This window comes from Papio anubis, chromosome 11, assembly GCF_008728515.1.
Source record: "Papio anubis isolate 15944 chromosome 11, Panubis1.0, whole genome shotgun sequence".
NCBI classification, from domain to species: domain Eukaryota; kingdom Metazoa; phylum Chordata; class Mammalia; order Primates; family Cercopithecidae; genus Papio; species Papio anubis.
The window spans coordinates 83,817,137-83,838,469 of NC_044986.1; the positions used below are offsets into that span (position 1 = coordinate 83,817,137).

The 21,333-nt window shown below is 38.6% G+C and overlaps 1 protein-coding gene and 1 pseudogene across 6 annotated transcripts in view; one reads left to right on the plus strand and one right to left on the minus strand.

Annotated features, from left to right (window-relative positions):
• Positions 1 to 463: 463 nt before the first annotated feature.
• The window catches only part of LOC116269531 (poly(ADP-ribose) glycohydrolase), a 57,679-nt gene continuing 36,809 nt past the window's right edge, over positions 464 to 21,333 (minus strand). For 4 of the 6 annotated variants that reach the window (XM_031652687.1, XM_031652683.1, XM_031652686.1 and 1 more), the window contains 2 exons: positions 10,588 to 10,662; positions 464 to 3,172 (listed from right to left, as the gene is read on the minus strand). In XM_031652687.1, coding sequence (XP_031508547.1) covers positions 3,158 to 3,172; positions 10,588 to 10,662 — 90 coding nt within the window. In that variant the 3' untranslated portion in view covers positions 464 to 3,157. Of the gene's footprint in view, positions 3,173 to 7,651; positions 7,879 to 10,587; positions 10,663 to 21,333 lie in introns of those variants that run through there. The other 2 variants (XR_004177150.1, XM_031652685.1) reach the window with 2 other exon arrangements.
• On the plus strand, positions 4,245 to 4,577 carry LOC108587585 (annotated as a pseudogene).

The following is a 21,333-nucleotide window of genomic DNA, read 5'->3' on the forward strand; positions in this document are numbered from 1 at the left end:
ATCAGTAAGATTTATTATTCCCTCTCTCCCTCCTTCCCTCTCTCCTCTCTCCCTTTATTTCTTCCTCCTTCCCTCCCTTCCCCATTACAACTGTGTTGTGCAAAGTGTGCTCCATGGAATACTTGCTACAAAGGAAGTCAAAAGCTGTTACACGGAAGCTGTTTATAAATAAGTTTGGGGAAAAAAAAAAGGGTTTAATTAAATAAAGCCAAGCATGTTTCTTTACTGTAACACTCCTCAGAGCTATTCCCAGGAGGAGGATATAATACGCAGTACATTCCCCCATCTTAACCATTAACCCTTTACTCATGAAGTGTTAATATTTGCATAATACAACCTAGGACACAGTGGACCAGAAGAAAAGGGATGAAAGCAGTGGAGACTCAAAAAACAGAAAGCACAGTAGGAATAAGGGAATAGAAAACTAGGAGGCTGTGGTGGGAGAAGAATTATGAGTTCATGACTTCAGAGAAGGAGCTGGCTCAAGGGATAAGCAGGTCCAAGCTCTGGTCATTTGTGGTCACATGAGTTAATAAAGTAGAAGGTCTCACACTCAGACTTGGGTCTGACTAGTAAATGGTTCATCAACATGAATATCAACTGAAACGAAGTTGCCCAAGGTGATGCCAAGTAACAGGAGAGAGGAAAAGAGGTGTCAAAGATGGGCAGATAACAAGAATGGGAAGAGGGAGTACAACCAGATGGCAAAGGATTCAAAGGAACGAAGACTGCTGGAAGCTGGTAGGTGCTCTCCCTGAGACTGTGCTGTTGCTGCCTTTTTTTTCCCCCAGTAGAAACAGGGGTTCACCATGTTGGTCAGGCTGGTCTCAAACTTCTGACCTCAAGTGATCTGTCTGCCTCAGCCTCCCAAAGTATTGGGATTACAGGCGTGAGCCACATGCCCAGCCATGTGGTTCTAAATGATGCCAGATCTAAGGCTATGGGCCATTAAGGCCACCTTTTGCTAGAAGGTTTTCCTCTTCTTTCTACCTTTAATTCAAGTCTTTGAACTTACCAGGCCTCCCTAGCTTTACTCAATTAGTTTTTACAATGAATCTTCCCCTTTCCCTAGCCATTTTCAACTGACCTAATGTTTGGGTAGTATGTTTAATCTGATTCAGCTTCTTTCCTAGGTGCAATGTCAAAGACCGACTCTGATGGCATGTGCCACGGCCCATAGATAAAAGTGAGATGTCACTTAGTTACTTAAACTCCCTAAACCTTGGTTTTCCATTCTTCATTTGTAAAACAGAAATATTAATAGTATCTAACTCATGAGGTGGTTGTTAGAATTAAATCAGATAAAGCATACTGCTGACACTATAGCTGGTACATAGAAAACTCTCAGTAATAAGCACTACCACCTCCATCGCCACAGATAACCAAATAAGATGATCCAGCAAACACAAAGGAGATATCTACAGGGAGGATCTTGTAGAAGGGTGAGTTTGAAATGAGACAGACCTATGCCTGCAACAGATAAAAGTGTCCAAGAGAAGTGATGCTGGAAAAGTCTGCAACTTAAGCAGCAGGCATGGAAGAAGGAAAGGATTACAAAGGGAGACAGGAGCCAACCACCAGGAAAGAGGCTATGCATATGGTTACTTAAGGCAGTGAGCAGTTCCAACATTACACTCCCAGTGGAAGATGCCGTTTGTTTATCTTAGAGCTAGGCTTCTCAGGACTGAGGCAGATTAGACCAAGAGCAAGACTTCAACATATATCACTTTGGAGTTCATTTGAAAATATTCCGTATTTCACTATGCTGGAAATGGCCCCTGTTGCAGAAAATGTCTTTTTATAATGCTTTTCATGTAATCAGAGAGCATTTGTGGCAACACGGTACTATGTCACTCAGCTTACCAAAAACTTCTTTAACACACTATATAAAGAAAAATTATTTCGCTAGCTTAGAATCTGACAGACCCTTGTACTTAATGATTACCTGTCATTATCATCACAATAAATCGAGGATGAGTATTTTTCTCTACTAGTACTAATAGTAAATAAGGAGAAAGACCATTGGCTCAGTCTTTGGTAAACCATAGCACCAACAGCACAGCACCCCCTCATATAAAAGGACCAATGGATCTATTTAGTCTTTGATGACCAAGTTTACCGCTTGTTTAAATAGGCTACACATTGAAACAGTATATAAATTTGAAAAACAAATCTAACGTCCTATTTTCATTTACTCATTATTTCTACCTTCAGATAAAAATACTATAATAGTCCTTCCAGGGTTAAATATGAAATGTTACTTGTAGATAAAAATGTTCGAAGCATACTCAAAAAGACTACAGAATTTATTTTGATAGTAGGAACATAAGAAGAATAAATGTAAATTAATTTAACAGGAATTATAAATCAAGGCATCATGTTGAACTGTGTTAATAAAATACAAACAAAACAAAACAAAACCCAAAACACTTCAGAGCTAGCTGATAAAGAGAGACACAAATCACGGGCAAGATTAAAACATAAAATTATTTTCACTCGTCTAACAGTAGATTTTTGGATAATGAAATCAACACCACAGCAACATTTAAAAGGAATAAATTCTACTGCTATTTGATCCAAATGAAGGGTTAGAGTTATAGGACAAACTAAGTACTAGCTTAATTTAATTATTAGAATGTAAGAGAAAGTCCACTGAATGAATTTTCACTTTTGAGTATCTATAACTTCTAACCGCTTTGTCCACTACATAACTACAATCCAGATAGTGTTTTGCAAAAACAAAATAACAACTCTAACTTCATCAGTGATCTAGTGCATAGAGTGCTCAACTAAGACTGATATTCCATGGTAACTCATCAAGTTTATAAAAGCAAAGTGCCTTGTTCCAAATGGAGTAATCTGTCCTTTGGGATATGCACTATTTAGATATCATAAATATCAGACTCTCAACATATGTCCCAATTCAAAAGTACACATTACCCAAACCAGGGAGAGAAATTCCACATATTCCATACAAATCTAAAAGTCACAATTCATCTGTTTCAATATTTTAGTGACTCTGATTAGCTCCCTTTTGGCTCCTATAGTTCTTATGAATTAAATTGAGCTGTAAAGTAATGCAGACCTTATGATTCCAGAGACTGTGAGTCACCAAGGGAAGAGGTCCAAAAAGGTTAAATTTCCACTGAACTCCAAATCAGAGGTTCGAAAGCTAGAGAGATAAAGACATTAGCTGTAGTCTTATGGAACATTCAAGGCTGCTTTCATTTGATTAGGAGTTTGGTACAGGCTCTTTGTGACAAATATAACAAACACATTTCATATTTTTTAAGCTTTGAAGAAAATCCCAGAAAACAGATTATCTATGAAGAATGTTAAATCAATCTAAGTAATAATGTGTTTCTATACATTCAGAAACTTACTTCGGTGTTATCAAAAAAACCAAACCAAAACAAAACAAAAAATGATCACCAAAAGGCTATCACGGAAGGAGGCCACATTCCTTCAGTTACTGAAAAACGAAATCTGTTGTGATTTAAAATGGTAGTTACAACAATTTGCTGCCTTAGGTAAGCTTTTCCCAAACTATTCTAAAGAGCACTAACCCTCCATGAAATGTTTATAGATAGTCTGGGGATAAAGGGGTGGAGAGAAGAGGAATGAAGAGAGAAGAAAAATCCTCTAACAACATTTTTGTTCTAAAATTTTTAATACACAAAAATACTGAGTATATTTGATACAGTTATAATTACCATGAGATAAGCTACTCATAATAGCATGCCACACCTCAGAAAGCCAGGATGTTCACAGTATACCACATATGTATGAATGCATTGATGCTCAAGTGATGCATAAACATACAACTATTGTGTTTTACGTTATTGAATCATAGCTGATTTGTGCTATGATTTTTGCCTAATAATTTCAACATATATTTTAACTTTTTATTACATAATAGACATAAATCAAAACTTAATTTCTTCCAGCCATTACTCTGTGTCCATGAAATAACTTTTTTTGTAATCTGTTTTAATACAAGTTTATGTTCCTTTTTCTGAGTTTCTACTGATGCTCTGGCAATACATTATAATTTTTAAAGTTTTCCATAATCACAAGTTCAAAAACTGTTATTTTAGTTAAACACAGGTATAATAATACATGCCTCAATTTTGGAGACAATGAATTATGTTGTACCTGTTTTTAAAATTTTAAATGGCCTTTCTCTTTCTGCCAACTTGGAGCCTGTGGAGGCCTGCTGGGAACAGAACTTCTAAAAAGCAAATATGTCTGGAAGGCTGTGGTCCAAGGCCATTTTTGCTGAGTATAGGTGGAGTCTCCAGAACCAAAGAGAGCACACAGCTCTTTTTAAAATTGAAGGTGTTTATGCCCAAAATGAAACAGAATTCTATTTGGGCATAAGATGTGCTTATGTATACAAAGCAAAGAACAACAAAGTGACTCCTGGTGGCAAACCAAACAAAACCAGAGTAATCTATGGAAAGGTAACTTGGTGCCAGGGAAAGAGTGGCATGGTTCACGCCAAATTCTGAAGCAATCTTCCTGCTAAGGCCATTGGACACAGAATCTGTGTGATGTTGTACCCCTCAAGGATTTAAACTAATGAAAAGTAAATAAATAAAAGTGGATTTGTGCTCTTGAAAAAAAAAACTAAAAAAAAATTTAAATGATAGAGTTCTGAAGAAAAAGATAGCTTAGACATAACATGATGAATTTAATTTGCATCATTCAGAACTCAATATTATGTCCCATTTACCTTTTAAATTAAGTAGCACATAAACAAAAATGCAAGTTCAATACTAATAGAATTACACACTCTTATTTACAGTGATAGAGGCTTTAAACAGTCTTTCTCTGACAAGTTATAGGACAAGAGCTCATAGGAGAATGCATAGTCAATATTTTAGTAACGATAGCGAACACAAAAGATGCAGAATTTCTAAGTTGCAATAATCTATTTTGTATGTATGATTTGAAGTGAAGACTTTATGCTATATATGTATATTTAAATTGTAGTTTACAAACAGAAATATATTACTAGCCTCATTACAGCAACAAAATCATTCTAAAGTCTAGGTTTTTCATTTTTTACTTTTAAATGTCCTGTCATTCCTGTACTCCTATCTCTCACTCTCCACCTTTACCAGCCACAGATGCAAAAAACAAAACCAAAACCAAAACCACTCATTTTGTTATTTATGATAGCCTTCATGGAAAAACCAATGGAAGGATGAAACGAAAGGCATATACATTTCTATCTTTTCAATTCCAGACATAAAACTCAACACAGAAAGGAAGATGAAACAGTCACTAAAATCCTTAGGCTTCCTTTCAACGATTAATCCATTTTCTTAAGAAGTTTGCTACATAAATCAATTGCAGATTTAAAGCTCTTTAGTTTAACATTTTATACTTATTGTGAAATATTCAAAAAGTATATAAAAATATATATGTATAGTCTAATGAATAAATATAAAGCAAACATCCAAGTCCAGAAATAGAAGCCAACATCACAGAAATAGAAGAAACCCCCTTAAAAATATATCCCCCATGCTCTTCTTCAGTTACTACAGCTTTAATGTAAGTTTCACAAGTTAATACACTACGAATGAAATGAAACAGTGCCACAGGTGTTGTAAAAGAGGAGTATTTGGCTGGGCACTGTGGCTCATGCCTGTAATCCCAGCACTTTGGGAGGCCAATGTGGGTGGATCACCTGAGGTCAGGAGTTTGAGACCAGCTTTACCAATATGGTGAAACCCTATCTCTACTAAAAATACAAAAATTAGCCTGGCGTGGTGGCAGGTGCCTGTAATCCCAGCTACTCAGGAGGCTGACCGGGTAGAGTCGCTTAAACCTGAGATGCAGAAGTTGCAGTGGGCCGAGATTGTGCCACTCCACTCCAGCCTGAGTGACAGAGGGAGACTGTCTCAAAAACAATAAAAGAGAAGTGTTTAAAAATTCCTCCAAGATACATTGATAGAGGCCTTTTCTAACATATAGAACATTTTGTCCAACTTTCCAGTGAAAAATGCCAGGAGTAAGTATATTGATTCATTTAGAATATAAATTACAGAAGTGTTTGAATTTAATTTTGTGGAACACCACACAGGAGGGCCATAAAACACAGATTGTGTGTTTGTAGCACTTCCAGCAGCTGGCAGTGAGGAAGACCAATATTACCCCTGAAGATGCAGAAAATACTAAATAACAGCCATTTTGACTCAGTAGCACCTAAATATATAAATATAAATAACAAATTAACAGATTGCTCTCTGTGATCTTTGCCAGTTTCTAAAAAAATACCAAAAGCTGAGGTACTACTCCTTACTTCCATTCCTGTAGAGGTGCTCACACACCAGGGTGGGCTTCTGGGCCCCTTACCTCTAGTGCTAGAGACCAGAATGTAGGTAATTACAGTGCCATGGATTCACAATGACTGTTGATATAAACTCCTCTTGTTGTAAGGTAGTTTGAGTTACAAAATCCTTTACTTACTGAATTAATCAAAGAAAGGTTTTAAGGAGATAAATATCAATGGCCTCAAAATAAACGTAACTGCAAAATATTAATCTTAATATGATGTGAAATTTAATTATTTCCCTTAATAAAACAAGCCACTCAGAGTTCAATGTCACATTTAAGTAAAGAATTTCCAAATTCTGACTGGGAGCAGCCACTCACACCTGTAATCCCAACACTTTGGGAGGCCGAGGTGTGCAGATCACTTGAAGTCAGGAGTTCGAGACCAGCCTGGCCAATATAGTGAAACCCTGTCTCTACCAAAAATCCAAAAATTAGCCGGGCGTGGTGGTGCGTGCCTGTAGTCCCAGCTACTCAGGAGGCTGAGGCACGAGAATTGCTTGAATCTGGGAGGTGGAGGTTACAGTGAGCCGAGATCGTGCCACTGCACTCCAGCCTGGGCGACAGAGTGAGACACTGTCTCAAAACAACAAAAAATTAAAAAATAAAAACTGAAAAAAAATTGCCAAACCCTGCTAATAAACAATGTTTAAGAACCCTTAGTTTAAGGCCGAGTACGGTGGCTCCAGCCTGTAATCCCAGCACTTTGGGAGGTTGAGGAGGGGGGATCATGAGGTCAAGAGATTGAGACCATGATGGCCAACATGGTGAAACCCCGTCTCTAATAAAAATACAAAAAATTAGCTGGGCATGGTGGCGCACATCTGTAGTCCCAGCTACTTGGGAGGCTGAGGTAGGCGAATGGCTTGAACCCAGGAGGGGGAAGTTGCAGTGAGCCGAGATTATGCCACTGCATTGCAGTCTGGTGACAGAGCTAGAATGCATCTCAAAAAAAAAAAAAAGAACCCTTTATAGGCCAGGCAGAGTGGCTCATGCCTATAATCCCAGCACTTTGGGAGGCTGAGGAACGAAGATTGCTTGAGTCCAAGAGTTCAAGACCAGCCTGGGTAACAATGGTGAAAAATCATCTCTACAGAAATCTGTATAAAGACAATTTTGGGTAACAATCTAAGTAACGGTGGTGAAAAATCTGTCTCTACAAAAAAATACAAAAAACTAGCCAGGTGTGGTAGCACATGCCTGTAGTCCCAGCTACACGGGAGGCTAAAGTGGGAGGATGTATATAGCCCGGGAGGTTGAGGCTGCAGTGAGCTGTGACAGCACCACTGCACTATAGCCTGGCTTTAAATTAAAAAAAAAAAAAAAAGAACCCTTTATAAACAAGCCTTCCTACTGCAGAACAAGACACTGAAAATGCAAATCAAATATAATTTATTTGTTTCCCTTGCACTAAAAACCTTTGCTTCCACCAATCCCACCTACATATATGTCTGACACTTACTTCTCACTAACCACTGCAAGCATGGGCAACGTTGTCCCTGTGGATCACGACTTGGTAAAGTTCTAGAATAATATCTGGAGATTTGATGGATAGAAAAATACACAAGTGTATTAAACATCCAAGGTATTTTGTTAAGTATACAATAATGACAGAATAGCAAACAATCACAGGGAGAACCACCTTCAAATCTCTAGATAGGCTTTATACAAATTTCCTCAAATCTCTAACAAACACAGGAGTGGATGAGCAGACAATTTATCAATTTGATGGAATATTGCTGCAACCATTAAGGCTAACCATTATAAAGTTATATATCACAGAAGATTTTATAATACAGCATAAATTTTAAACATACATTTATATCTAGCTATAAGACATCATATATATATGGGCAAAGACTTAAAGAATACAATAAGAAATGAATACTTAGTGTAGTTGCAGGGACTTCTCTAACCCTCCATATGTTTACAAAGTAAATGCAAATCAGAAGGTCTGGTTGGGAGCGGTGGCTGACACCTGTAATCCCAGCACTTTGGGAGGCCGAGGTGGGTGGATCACTTAAGGTCAGGAATTTGGGACCAGCCTCACCAACATGGAGAAAACCCATCTCTACTAAAAATACAAAAATTAGCCGGGCAACGTGGCGGGCACCTGTAATCCCAGCTACTTGGGAGGTTGAGGCAAGAGAATTGCTTGAACCCGCAAGGCGGAAATTGCAGTGAGCTGAGATTGTGCCGCTGCACTCCAGCCTGGGTGACAGATGAGACTCCATCTCATAAAAAAATAAATAAGTATCAGAAGGTCGAAAATGCAAGGACTCTTCTCTCTAAAGAACTGTAAAACTATCATCAGCACCTGAGTAATCATTTCATATTTATGATCTACACTAAACACACCAAAACTTGCTATCTATTACCCGTTTCAGGCATGCTTCTGGGCAAGGTCACCAGATAAAGGGGAAACAAGGTCCTGTCTGAGTATTCTGATTAAGAAGAGAGAAAAAAATGACTACTCCATAGCAAGGTGACAGAGGTATTGTAACCAATGGCATGTTTTACTGCCATCTCAAGGTATCAAATTATACATTACTTCTTACCCCAATTAACCACTATATCCAATTTAAGCCCAGAAAGTTACAACACAAATGTTATGTCCTGATAACTTAAGTGACAAGGATAACGATTATATCAATTTGATCTACTTTTCATTGCATCAGATATTACATTGCTGTAACAGTGAAAGACATTTAGATTCAAGGATATCTGAGATATCCAATTTCCAGACACAAGGATAAGGCTTTCATTATTTACTTTATGTCTGCCTTGCAAAAGCCATATAGGTCAAAAGCTCAGTAAGACAATCCTGAAATTACTGGTACTACCTTGAAATGCAGAATTAGTTTGGATTCTATTAACCTGATGTAAGAATTGCCCTTAGCACCTAGGTTTGTTGCAGAAAGTAACAAATTAATCCTAAAACTCAGAGTGAAATGCAAAGAATCCAAAAATAGCCAAAACAAATTTGAAAAAAAAAACGAAGTTATAGGACACACACTTCCTGATTTTAAAACTTACCACAAAGCTATGGAACCAAGACTGTGTGGTACTGGCACAAGGATAGACACATAGATCAGTGGAGTAGAACTGAGGCCAGAAACAATCCTTACGTCAACTGATTTTGAAAAGGTGCCAACACAATTCAACAGGGGATAGAAGAGTCTTTTCAACAAATGGTGCTGGCACAACTTGTTATGCACATGCAAAATAATGAAGTTGAACTCCTACCTTATACCACATATGAAAATTAACTCAAAATGGATATTCACATGGAAAATAATAAAATTGGACCCCTAATTTACATTACATACAAAAATTAAATGGGCAATGGTCATAGTGTAAGAGCTAAAGCTATAAAATTCTTAGAAGAAACATAAATCTTCATGATCTTAGATTAGCTTCTTAAATATGATCCTGAAAACAGAAGAAAAAATAAACTAGACTTCATCAAAATTAAAAATTTTTGAGCTTCAAAGTGTACCATCAAGAAAATGAAAAAGGAAAAAAAAAACAAAAAATGGGAGAAAATATTTGAAACTCATATATCTGGTACGGAATCTGCATCTAAAATATATAAAGAATGCCTAAAATTCAATAATAAAGACAAAAAATTTGAATAGATATTTCTCCAAAGAAAATATACAAATGGCCAACAGACAAATGAAAAGACTCCCTCTGCTAATGGTACTGTGAAAGTGATATTCCTATCCACTACTGGCAGCATAGTAAATTGCTACAATTAATCTGTGGAAAAAGGATTTTATGGCAAAACTTTTTAAAAGATTTTAAAACAAATGTTTTGTGCCCTTTGACTTAGTCATGTAACTTCTGGAAATCACCTAAAGAAACAATATCAAATATGGGAAAATATATATACATATATAATGATGTTGTCACAATGTAATTGGGGGTGAAACTGGATGCAACCTATATGTTTGAGAATATGGGAACCATTATATTCTCAAAATCTAAGCATGGACTGTTATACATTCCTTGATAATGCTGATAATGGTATGAAAATATAACAGAAAATGTGTATTCTAAGAGACTAAAACAAAATTCAATATTAACTCCTAATTATATTTATCCAAGACATATATATAACAGCAAATTTATAAAACTAAAAGATGATAATTATCTTAGTGTGGCTGAATTATGGGTATTCTTCTCAAACCTTCTTATAGAGTAGTCAATAATATTTTCATAAAGAAATAAGGATACTTTTACCTTATCCCAGAAATCGATCAAAGCTGTAAAGTCCCATTTCTTAGAATACGCCACATTGTATTTCAGAATAGCATCCTGTGGAAAATGCAGAAACAAAACGTCATGTTATGGACAAGTGAATGACCCATGAAAAGCCTGTCTCTTATGAACTACCTCCAGTACATTTCATAATGTTAGACAAGCTTCCTACAACCTCCCCCTGCTACTGATATGGACATCAGTAGCTACAGACAAACAGAATGAATACTAATTTATTAGTCACTTAAAAAAATGAGATTAGAAAGGTCAAGTAATAGGTGAAAAAACACAATTACACCCTAAAGCATGTGCTCTAAATAGGGTGATGCGCTCCAAATAGACAAAAACTGGATCTTGAGGGATAAAAAATGAACTTGGATATCACAATTGTTGGTGGTCCTTGAAAGCGTCACATTATATATACACAGAGATACATAGTGTATTTGTAGTATGAAAATTTCATGGGTCAGTTAATAGGGTTGAGATATAAATTTTTTTTGTAAAAAACAAAAAATAAAAATTTCATGGGACGAGATTAGGAAAAAATATTTAAAAATTTTTTTTTTTCTTTACTATAAGGTATTTTTATACAATATATATAAATAATTATCTTCCTCTAGCAGTTCACATAAATTACACATTTATGTAGAATGAAAAGTCAAAATATGCCATCTACTGGTGTAGTTTTTAACTGTTTGAATAGGCAATACTATACATCTGGTTTCCGAGTCTGGTATGCATAAGACAATCCATTAGATGCGCAGAAAGAACAATTTATTTATAATTACCTTTTATCTCATCCTTTTAAATATCTACTTTGGTCTTATTTTATACTGTACATATTACATTAATAAAGTAAAAGATATGCAGAATTTATAAACAACTATTTATCTTGGTAATACACACTCAAAATTTTTTTTACTGAGGTACACAAGTCTGAAAACCACTGTTAGATTATTACTATAAATCTTTCAAATTTCGTTATCATTGAATAAGTTTTAAAAAAATTAATACTCTGTCAAAGCTTCCTGAATAGTACTTCATGCCATACTAAGCATCTAGGTTAAAAGATGAGCCAACAAAATGTGTCTTATTTACTTGGAATCAAGGGACATCCAAGCTCCTTAAGAAAAGAAAAAGAAAAATCATCCATAAAATAAGATAGCAAGAAAGAGTCTTTATTTTTCGCTCACAAGCCATAACATAACATTTTCTCTTAAGAATTAACAGATTTTAGGCTGGGTGTGGTGGCTCACGCCTGTAATCCCAGCAGTTTGGGAGGCCAAGGCAGGTGGATCACGAGGTCAGGAGATGGAGACCATCCTGGCCAACATGGTGAAACCCCGCCTCTACCAAAAATACAAAAACTAGCTGGGCGTGGTGGTGTATGCTTGTAATTCCAGCTACTAGGGAGGCTGAGGCAGGAGCATCACTTGAATCAGGGAGTCAGATGTTGCAGTGAGCCGAGGTCACGCCACTGCACTCCAGCCTGGGCAACAGAGTGAGACTCAGTCTCCAAAAAAAAAAAAAAAAAAGAATTAAGAGATTTTGGCCTGCACGGTGGCTCATAGCACACTTTAGGAGGCTCATAACACACTTTGGGAGGGCGAGGTAGGTGGATCGTTTGAGTCCAGGAGTTCGAGACTAGCATGGGCAACATGACAAGACCCCTAGAAAAAAATACAAAAATTAACCAGGCATGGTGGTGCATGCCTGTAGTCCCAGCTACTTGGGGGACTGAGGTGGGAGGATTGCCTGAGCCCAGGATGTTGAGGTTGCAGTGAGCCGAGATCGCACCACTGCACTCTCCAGCCTGGGTGACAGAGCAAGATCCTGTCTCAAAAAAAAAAAAAAGAAAGAAAAAAAAAATGAAAAGATTTTAAGGATTTTTTTTTCTAATCACTGGTATCTAATTTCAGAACCTCACAAAGTATTAAATAGAAATATGTATCAATAGGTGAATGAATAAAAAATGCATATACTGGAGCAAACTACCAATATACTGAACAACACGGATGAATCTCAAAAATCTTCATTTTGAGGGAATGAAGCCAGACATACCTACTATGATTCCATTCATGCAGAATGTAACTATAGTGAAAAAGAACAGATTAGTAGTTGTCTGGGGCCAGAGCAGAAAGCGGACTGGACTGCAAAGTGGGGAGAGGAACCTTTGGGGATGATACAAACATTCTGTATCTTGATTATAACGGAGCTTCATGGGTATGTGTAAATGTCAAAACTCATCAAATGACACACTTTAAAAGGATAAACTTTCTTATCCATACATTATTATTCCTCAAAGTTGGTAAGGAAAAACATTTTAAATGGCAATTGCATTCTAATTCTTCACTGTAATTCTCTAATTCTTTTAGTGTTTTATAATTAGCATTAAGCTCTGGCTCGTATTTATTTTCACTTCAGTCTTCAAGTCTCAAAAGTAGTCTATCATGAGGTCGCCTGTCATTAGAAAAACTGGATCCTACTCTGTACTCTTGAGTTATCAACTACTGAGTAAGTTCTTTTTAGTTCCTAATTCACAACAAGCACAAAAAATTCTTTATGTGCAAATTATCACACACATTATTTATATAAGTACTACTGTACTTACATGTAAAATCAACTTTTGAGGACACTATTACTTTTTAAAATTCCGAATGTCTCTAATCCCTCTAAATCCAACATCAAATGATATATAAACGGCAAAAAGATCATTGTATTCAATTAGAGGGATTTAATGTTTCCCTCTTCCTCTCTCAAAGCATTCTTTCAGCGAAGGAAACAATTACCATAAGCAGATAGAAAAATATCTTGATGGATTACTCCGTTCTATTGAATCTACCATAAGAGAAACGCAAAAAGGAAATTCAGATTAAAGCAATTACCCCTTCCTGAAATAATCATGGTGCACCAAGGAATTGCTAGAGAGGTAAGAAGATTGTGTGATTTAGAACACTATAGTTAATCTTTCATTTAGTTATTTTTTTTTGAGACGGAGTCTTCGCTCTGTTGCCCAGGCTGGAATGTAGTGGCCCGATCTCAGCTCACTGCAAGCTCCACCTCCTGGGTTCACGCCATTCTCCTGCCTCAGCCTCCCAAGGGGCTGGGACTACAGGTGCCCACCACCACGTCCGGCTAATTTTTTTGTACTTTTTAGTAGACAGAGGGTTTCACCGTGTTAGCCAGGATGGTCTCAATCTCCTGACCTTGTGATTCACCTGCGTTGGCCTCCCAAAGTGCTGGGATTACAGGTGTGAGCCATCATGCCCAGGTGCCTTTTTTTTTTAAGATGGAGTTTCGCTCTTCGTTGCCCAGGTTGGAGTGCAGTGGCGTGATCTCGGCTCACTGCAACCTCCACCTCCTGGGTTCAAGCGATTCTCCTGTCTCAGTCTCCCGAGTAACTGGGAGGCGTCCACCACCACGCCCGGCTAATTTTTGTATTTTTAGTAGAGTTGAGGTTTCACCATGTTGGCCAGGATGGTCTCGAACTCCTGACCTCTGGTGATCCACCCGCCTCGGCCTCCCAAAGTGCTGGGATTACAGGCCTGAGCCACTGCTCCTGGCCTCACTATAATTATTCTATTTGTGTTTGAAGAAATATAAAAATTCTTAAAAACAGCCTCTGTTTAGAAGAATAAAAATAAAGAACCTAAGATAGTGTTCTTCAAATGGACTCTGGGTAATATTCCTGAGTAGCCTGCTTCTATGTGAGTTTATAATTTTGTTTTTAGAAAATAACAGCCAAATGACAACATGCTATAGAAATGAAGGCTGGTACTATTAATAGACAAAAATAGTGAAAAGACTGAGCTGTCCTTCTATACACCACAGTACAGGTATGTTAAATTCTAAAGAACCTTGGTCCAGATGTGGTAATGACATGCCTGTAATCCCAATATTTTGGGAGGCCAAGGCAGGTAGAGCACTTGAGCTCAGGAGTTTGAGACCAGCATGGGTAACATGGCAAGACCCAGTGTCTCAGTCAAAAAATATAAAAAATTAGTCCAGTGTGGTGCCATGCGCCTGTGGCACACGCCTGTAACATTATACTAAAACTAAGTAAACTCTAGCAGAACTTGAGATTTTTTTCCAGCGACTCAGGAGGCTGAGGCACAAGAATCGCTTGAGCCAGTGAGGTGTAGGTTGCAGTGAGCTGAGATCGTGCCACTGCGATCTGATGTTCTACATAAGGATCCCATCTTTGTTTCCACCAACATCCATCAACTGTTCATGATTAGTAGGAAAAGTAGTAATTGCAAAATAATTTCTTCTTTATGTAGTATTTTAAAGAATTTCTCAGCAAACTATTTTGGTGTTTGGATCAGTGGTTTGAAAATTTCTGTGCAAAGAAAGGAACAACAACTACAAATTGTTTTCACTGTGATAATAAATACAAATCAAACGATGGTTCATTATACTTGAAATTAAAAAAAAAAAATCAGGACAGGCGCGGTGGCTCACACCTGTAATCCCAGCACTTTGGGAGGCCGAGGTGGGTGGATCACGAGGTCAGGAGACGGGAGACCATCCTGGCTAACACGGTGAAACCCTGTCTCTACTGAAAATACAAAAAATTAGCCAGGCTTGGTGGCAGGTGCCTGTAGTCCCAGCTATTCAGGAGGCTGAAGCAGGAGAACAGCGTGAACCCAGGAGGCGGAGCTTGCAGTGAGTCGAGATTGCACCACTGCACTCCGGACTGGGCAACAGAGCGAGACTCTGTCTCAAAAAAAAAAAAAAAAAAATTCAAACTGACGTATCTGTACAAGCACTACAGATATAAGGAGTTAGCTAGGAGCAGTGACCCACGCCTATAATCCCAGCCAGCACTTTGGGAGGCAAGGCCAGGTGGATCACTTGGGCCCAGGAGTTGGAGACCAGACTCGGGAACATAGAGAAACCCTGTCTCTATAAATAAATAAAATAAACAAAATTAGTCTGGACATGGTGGCATGCACCTGTAGTCCCCGCTACTCAGGAGGCTGAGATGAGAGGATCGCTTGAGCCTTGGAAACAGAGGTTGCAGTGAGCTATGATCGCACCACTGCACTCCACCCTAAGTGATGGACCGAGACTCAGTCTCAAATTAAAAAAAAAAAAAAAAAAAGTATAAAGAGTTTATATTTAGTTTTATGTTTGTATACACATAATTAACATTATACTAAAACTAAGTAAACTCTAGCAGAACTTGAGATTTTTTCCATTTGAAGAGTTTGCTTTTTGTAGTTGTGAGCCGTATTGTTGGTAATGCTGAAGGCAGGGTTGATTGCTCACTTGCTTGATACTTGCATTCAAGAGAATCTAAATTGTGTTGCGGAAGGGACTAACTGTACTCAAGGCTAACTTTAAGTATTAAAATAAGGCTGCCCCTAAAACCTTCTTAGTCACACAGGATCCCTGTAACCAAAACAGTGTATGTTCCAGCTGCAGAGAGCAGACTGCTCTCAGCTTGCATAGCACCTTAGGATTGGGAAGAATATACAGATAGGGAATGGGGTGGAGAAAGAAGGATGGAAATGCTGTCATCCAGGTGACTTTAGGGTCCTAAGGAGTGGAGAAACACAGCACTGGGAAGGTCTTCACGGATCTGTGTAGGAGGTTCCTTGTAGATAAATGACTGATCCCCCATCTACTATCCCCAGTATGTAATGGCTGAATTAATATGTAATCAACTACATTGTATCTAAAGCCTTAGAACTAGTCAGGTGCTCCCTCCACTTAATACCATTTCTTACCCTGTAATCCTACCTGATCTTTAACAAACCATTAATAATTCTAAGGAAAATCTCTATTTTGTTGTGCTTTTTTGTAACTGTTTTAAATAAATCAATTGTACTGTAAAAAATAAATAAATAAAAATAAAGAGTCTGCTTTTTTTTTTTTTTTTTAAGAGCCCATTAGAAGATTGAGAAACACTGTCCCCAAGGAACAGAGCCTTCAAAATACATTATGGCATAACATATCAATGTTTTCCATGTAAAGAAAAAAAACAGGAGCTACAGAAATGTATAGAAAGTTTAACAATAACTTGCAAGTGAGGAAAGAGAGAGACCCTCTCATACTGTTTTATATTCAGTACCTGTTTTAAGAAAAAAACAATGAAGTAAAGCCACAGGCAGGCAGCCCGGCACCAGGCCCGGAAGCAGGCCTGGGTCTGCCTGGCCTAAACCCAGTAGTTAAAAATCAACTCATGACTTAGAAACCGATGTTCCTGACATTGTATAGAAGAACATTGTGAAACTCCCTGCCCTGTTCTGTTTCACTCCGACCACCGGTGCATGCAGCCCCATCACATACCCGCTGCTTGCTCAAATCAATCACGACCCTTTCATGTGAAATCTTTAGTGTTGTGAGCCTTTAAAAGGGACATAAACTGTGCACTCGGAGAGCTCAGATTTTAAGGCAGTAGCTTGCCTATGCTCCCAGCTGAATAAAGCCCTTCCTTCTACAACTCGGTGTCTGAGAGGTTTTGTCTGCGGCTCGTCCTGCTATATTTCTTGGTTCCCTGACCAGGAAGTGAGGTAACTGATGGACGGATGGTGGAGGCAGCCCCTTAGGCAGCTTAGGCCTGCCCTGTAGAGTATCCCTGTGGTAGACTCTGGCCAGCCTGAATGAGGCGATCCAAAGAGAGCTCCCGGGTAGGCAATTGCCCCGGTGGAATGCCTTGCCAGAGCAGTGTGTAGCAGGCCCTTGTGGAGGATTAACACAGTGTCTGAACACCGGGAAGGAACTGGCACTTCGAGTCTGGACATCTGAAACTTGGTAAGACTAGTCTTTGGAACTTGCCCACTCCATCTGAGTGGAAGAGTGGCCTGGTCTGATCACCCACGGTGTGCCTGTATTGGCACTTTTGTTCTGGTTTTGACTTGACTTGGTAAGACCAGTCTTTGGAACTTGCCCACTCCATCTGAGTGGAAGCGTGGCCTGGTCTGATCACCCACGGTGTGCCTGTATTGGCACTTTTGTTCTGGTTTTGACTTGACTCGAATTGCTGGATACTTTGGTTTTAGTTTTGACTTGGCTTAGATTTCTTGGTACTTGGATTTTGGATTTTGTGGTATTCTGATTTTAGTTTGGTATAAACGATAAAAGTGTGTGTGTGCTCTCTTTACCCGTTCTTTGTTTTGTGGTGAGTGTGTGTGGTGAGTGTGGTATTTTGTCTTGAGAAAACATGGGTCAGGTGCAAAATAAGCCCACCCCACTAGGAACTATGTTGAAAAATTTTAAGAAAGAAAAAAAAAGGGAGGAGGCAGAATTTATATTAAAAAAATGTTCTATGGTAAATTCTTGTCCTGAAATAAATTAAGTGGTTATTTAAAAAAAAAAAGTTTGTAATAAGTCAAAAAAGTTGAGACATGTCAAAAAATTGTGAAAGTCATGAAAAAAAGGTTATAAAAAATGTTTATGCAAAAAATATCATATAATTTAAAAGTAATAAGGCCTCCTGAGTACAGTTATGTACAAGGTGTATTAAAAAAGTAAAATATATCTTTAATAAAAAGATTATAAGGAGGCATAAGAATGTGGATTTTTACCTACATTAAAAGGTTAAAAAACTGTTTTGAAAGTTTAAGCAAGTTTTAAAACGTTAATTGTAAAGCAAATTCTGTATGTAAACACATTAAAGTTAAAAAGGTATCATTCAGTTTTTTCTGCGAACTAGACGTTAAAGTAAAAATGCAACAGGTTTTTCTTAAAACATCAACCCGCTCTTTAACAAAAATTATAAAAGGTTAAAAAGAGTCTATAAAATCTTACCTTATGGTCAAACATGAAAAATTGGATAAATAAGTCTACAAGGTTTTATTAAAATTAATAACACACTAATATAAAGGTAAAATTTAGCTTATCTGGTATAAAAATCATACAAAAAGGATTATTAAATATAAAACGGTATTTAGCTTTTTTGGGTCTAAAACTAGTAAAAATAGGTGCTAAAGGAAACATTCATTTTACTAGAAGATCATAAAAGTTAAAGACTTAAAACAAACTTTGGCAATTAAGACAGCATACCAAGATGCAACAGCCTGGTTGAAATGGATCAAATATTCCATCTGCACATTAAACAAAAGCAATTGTTATGCTTGTGCACACGGCAGGCCAGAGGCCCTGACTGTCCCCCTTCCACTAAGGTGGTCCTCCAGTCAACCAGGCGTGGGCTGCATGGTAGCTCTTTTCCAGGATTCTACAGCCTGGAGTAATAAGTCATGCCAAGCTCTCTCTGCTATATCCCAAAGTCCCTGCAGGTCAGCCCCCGAGGGCCATCCAGCTTCCCCCAACACTAAGTCCACTTCATGTCTCTCACGGCAGGAAGCAAACTTAGCATTACTTGGAGACCTGAAGGGATGCAGTGAGCTCAAGAATTTTCAAGAGCTTATCAGTCAGCCCTTGTTCATCACTGAGCGGATGTGTGGTGATAGTGTGGTGGACCTTTACTGGGCACTCTGCCAAATAATTAGAGTGGCATTTGTGCTTTAGTTCATTTGGCTATCCCTTTCACCCTGGCGTTTCATCAGCAAGAGAAAAAAAAATAATAATAATACATTGTAAAGTTGAGAGAAGCCTCTTATAGATCTTACAACTCTCACATCTATTTAAATGCAATTGGAACCCCGCAAGAAATACCAGATCAATTTAAAGCTTGAAATCAAATAGTTACAGGATTTAAGTCAATATTTTGGTAAATGACAGTCAATAAAAATGTAGATTAGATAAACTACATCTATTACAACCAACAATGAGTTTTTCATGAGTTAAAAAGAGTTTTTCTCATGAGTTTTTCATGAGTTAAAAAGAAAAACTCATGTCGGATGCAGCCCTGAGGCTACCTGACCTGACAAAACTCTCTACACTCTATGTGTGTGTCGGGGGGGGGGGGGGGGAGGGAGGTTGGGGCTTGAACCCAGACTGTCTCTCAAAACAACTAGACAGGGTTTCCGAAGGCTGGCCCCCGTGTCCAAGAGCCCTGGCAGCAACGGCCCTGTCAGCACAAGAAGCAGATAAGCTAACTCTTAGGCAAAACCTAAAGTCCCCCCATGCTGTGGTAATTTTAATAAATACCAAAGGACACCATTAGCTAATAAATGCCAGACTAACTAGATACCAAAGCTTGCTCTGTAAAAATCCCCGCATAATCATCGAAGTTTGCAACACCCTAAACCCCGCCACTTTGCTCCTGGTATCAGAGAGCCCAGTTAAACATAATTGTGTAAAAGTATTGGACTCAGTTTATCCTAGTGGGCCCAACCTCCGAGACCATCTTTAAACATCCAGTAGACTGGGAGCTGTACATGGATGGGAGCAGTTTCGCCAAGCCTTGCAAAGTGACTCTGAAAAAGATGATAAGCCCTGCTCCAGTCACACCCGGAAGCTGACTGGTCCACGCAAGGCCGAAACACAAGGAAACTCATCGTGGGACTCATTTTCCTTAAAATTTGGACTTGTACAGTAAGGACTTCAACTGACCTTCCTCAGACTGAGGGCTGTTCCCAGTATACAGACATCAAGTTACTGAGGTAGGACACAAGACTGCTACAGTCCTATTATTTTATTTTTTTATTTTTTTGAGACAGAGTCTTGCTCTATAGCCCAGGCTGGAGTGCTGTGGCCGGATCTCAGCTCGCTGCAAGCTCCGCCTCCCGGGTTTACGCCATTCTCCTGCTTCAGCCTCCCGAGTAGCTGGGACTACAGGCGCCTGCCACCACGCCCGGCTAGTTTTTTGTATTTTTTTAGGAGAGACGGGATTTCACCGTGTTAGCCAGGATGGTCTCGATCTCCTGACCTCGTGATCCGCCCGTCTCAGCCTCCCAAAGTGCTGGGATTACAGTCTTGATCCACCGCGCCTGGCCAGTCCTATTATTTTATGGTTATTATAAGTGTACAAGGACTCTAAAAGAAACTTGTTTATATAATGACACCCAGTACAAAGTATGTAATCCAGGAAGTGACCAGCCCGATGTGTGCTATGACCCCTCTGAATCTCTCATAATCACAGTTTTCAAAATAAAATTAAGGAGTGGTCCTTTTCTAAGTGACACAGGTAAAGTAATAGCTTAAAAAAAAAAGGGGGGGTCGCCAAAAATGTAACCTTAAAATTTGAGGCCTGGCCCGGTGCGGTGGCTCGCGCCTGTAATCCCAGCACTTTGGGAGGCCGAGGAAGGCAGATCACAAGGTCAGGAGATCGAGACCACGATGAAACCCCATCTCTACTAAAAATACAAAAAATTAGCCGGGCGTGGTGGCAGGCGCCTGTAGTCCCAGCTACTCGGGAGGCTGAGGCAGGAGAATGGCGTGAACCCAGGAGGCGAAGCTTGCAGTGAGCCAAGATCGCACCACTGCACTCCAGCCTGGGGGACAGAGCGAGACTCCGTCTCAAAAAAAAAAAAAAAAAAAAAAAAAATTTTGATACCTGTGCCGCTATGAGTAATAAGCAGAATGGGATGGGATGCGGTTCTCTAGATTGGGAAAGAAAAGTTACACAGCAGAAAATAAGTATATCTGTCAAGAATTGTATTTATGTAAAATGTGTCAATACTGGTCTTATGTCATTTGGGCTACTTGAAAAAAAAATTAAAAAGATCCTGTTTCGCTCCAAAAAGGAAAAGTCAGCCCCTCCTGCATGAGTGGGAGCTACAACCCTTTGGAATTGGTAATCACAAACCCCTCAGACCCAAAATGAAAAAAAAAAAAAAAAAAAGTAACATTAGACATTAATGAAAAAGGACTAGATCC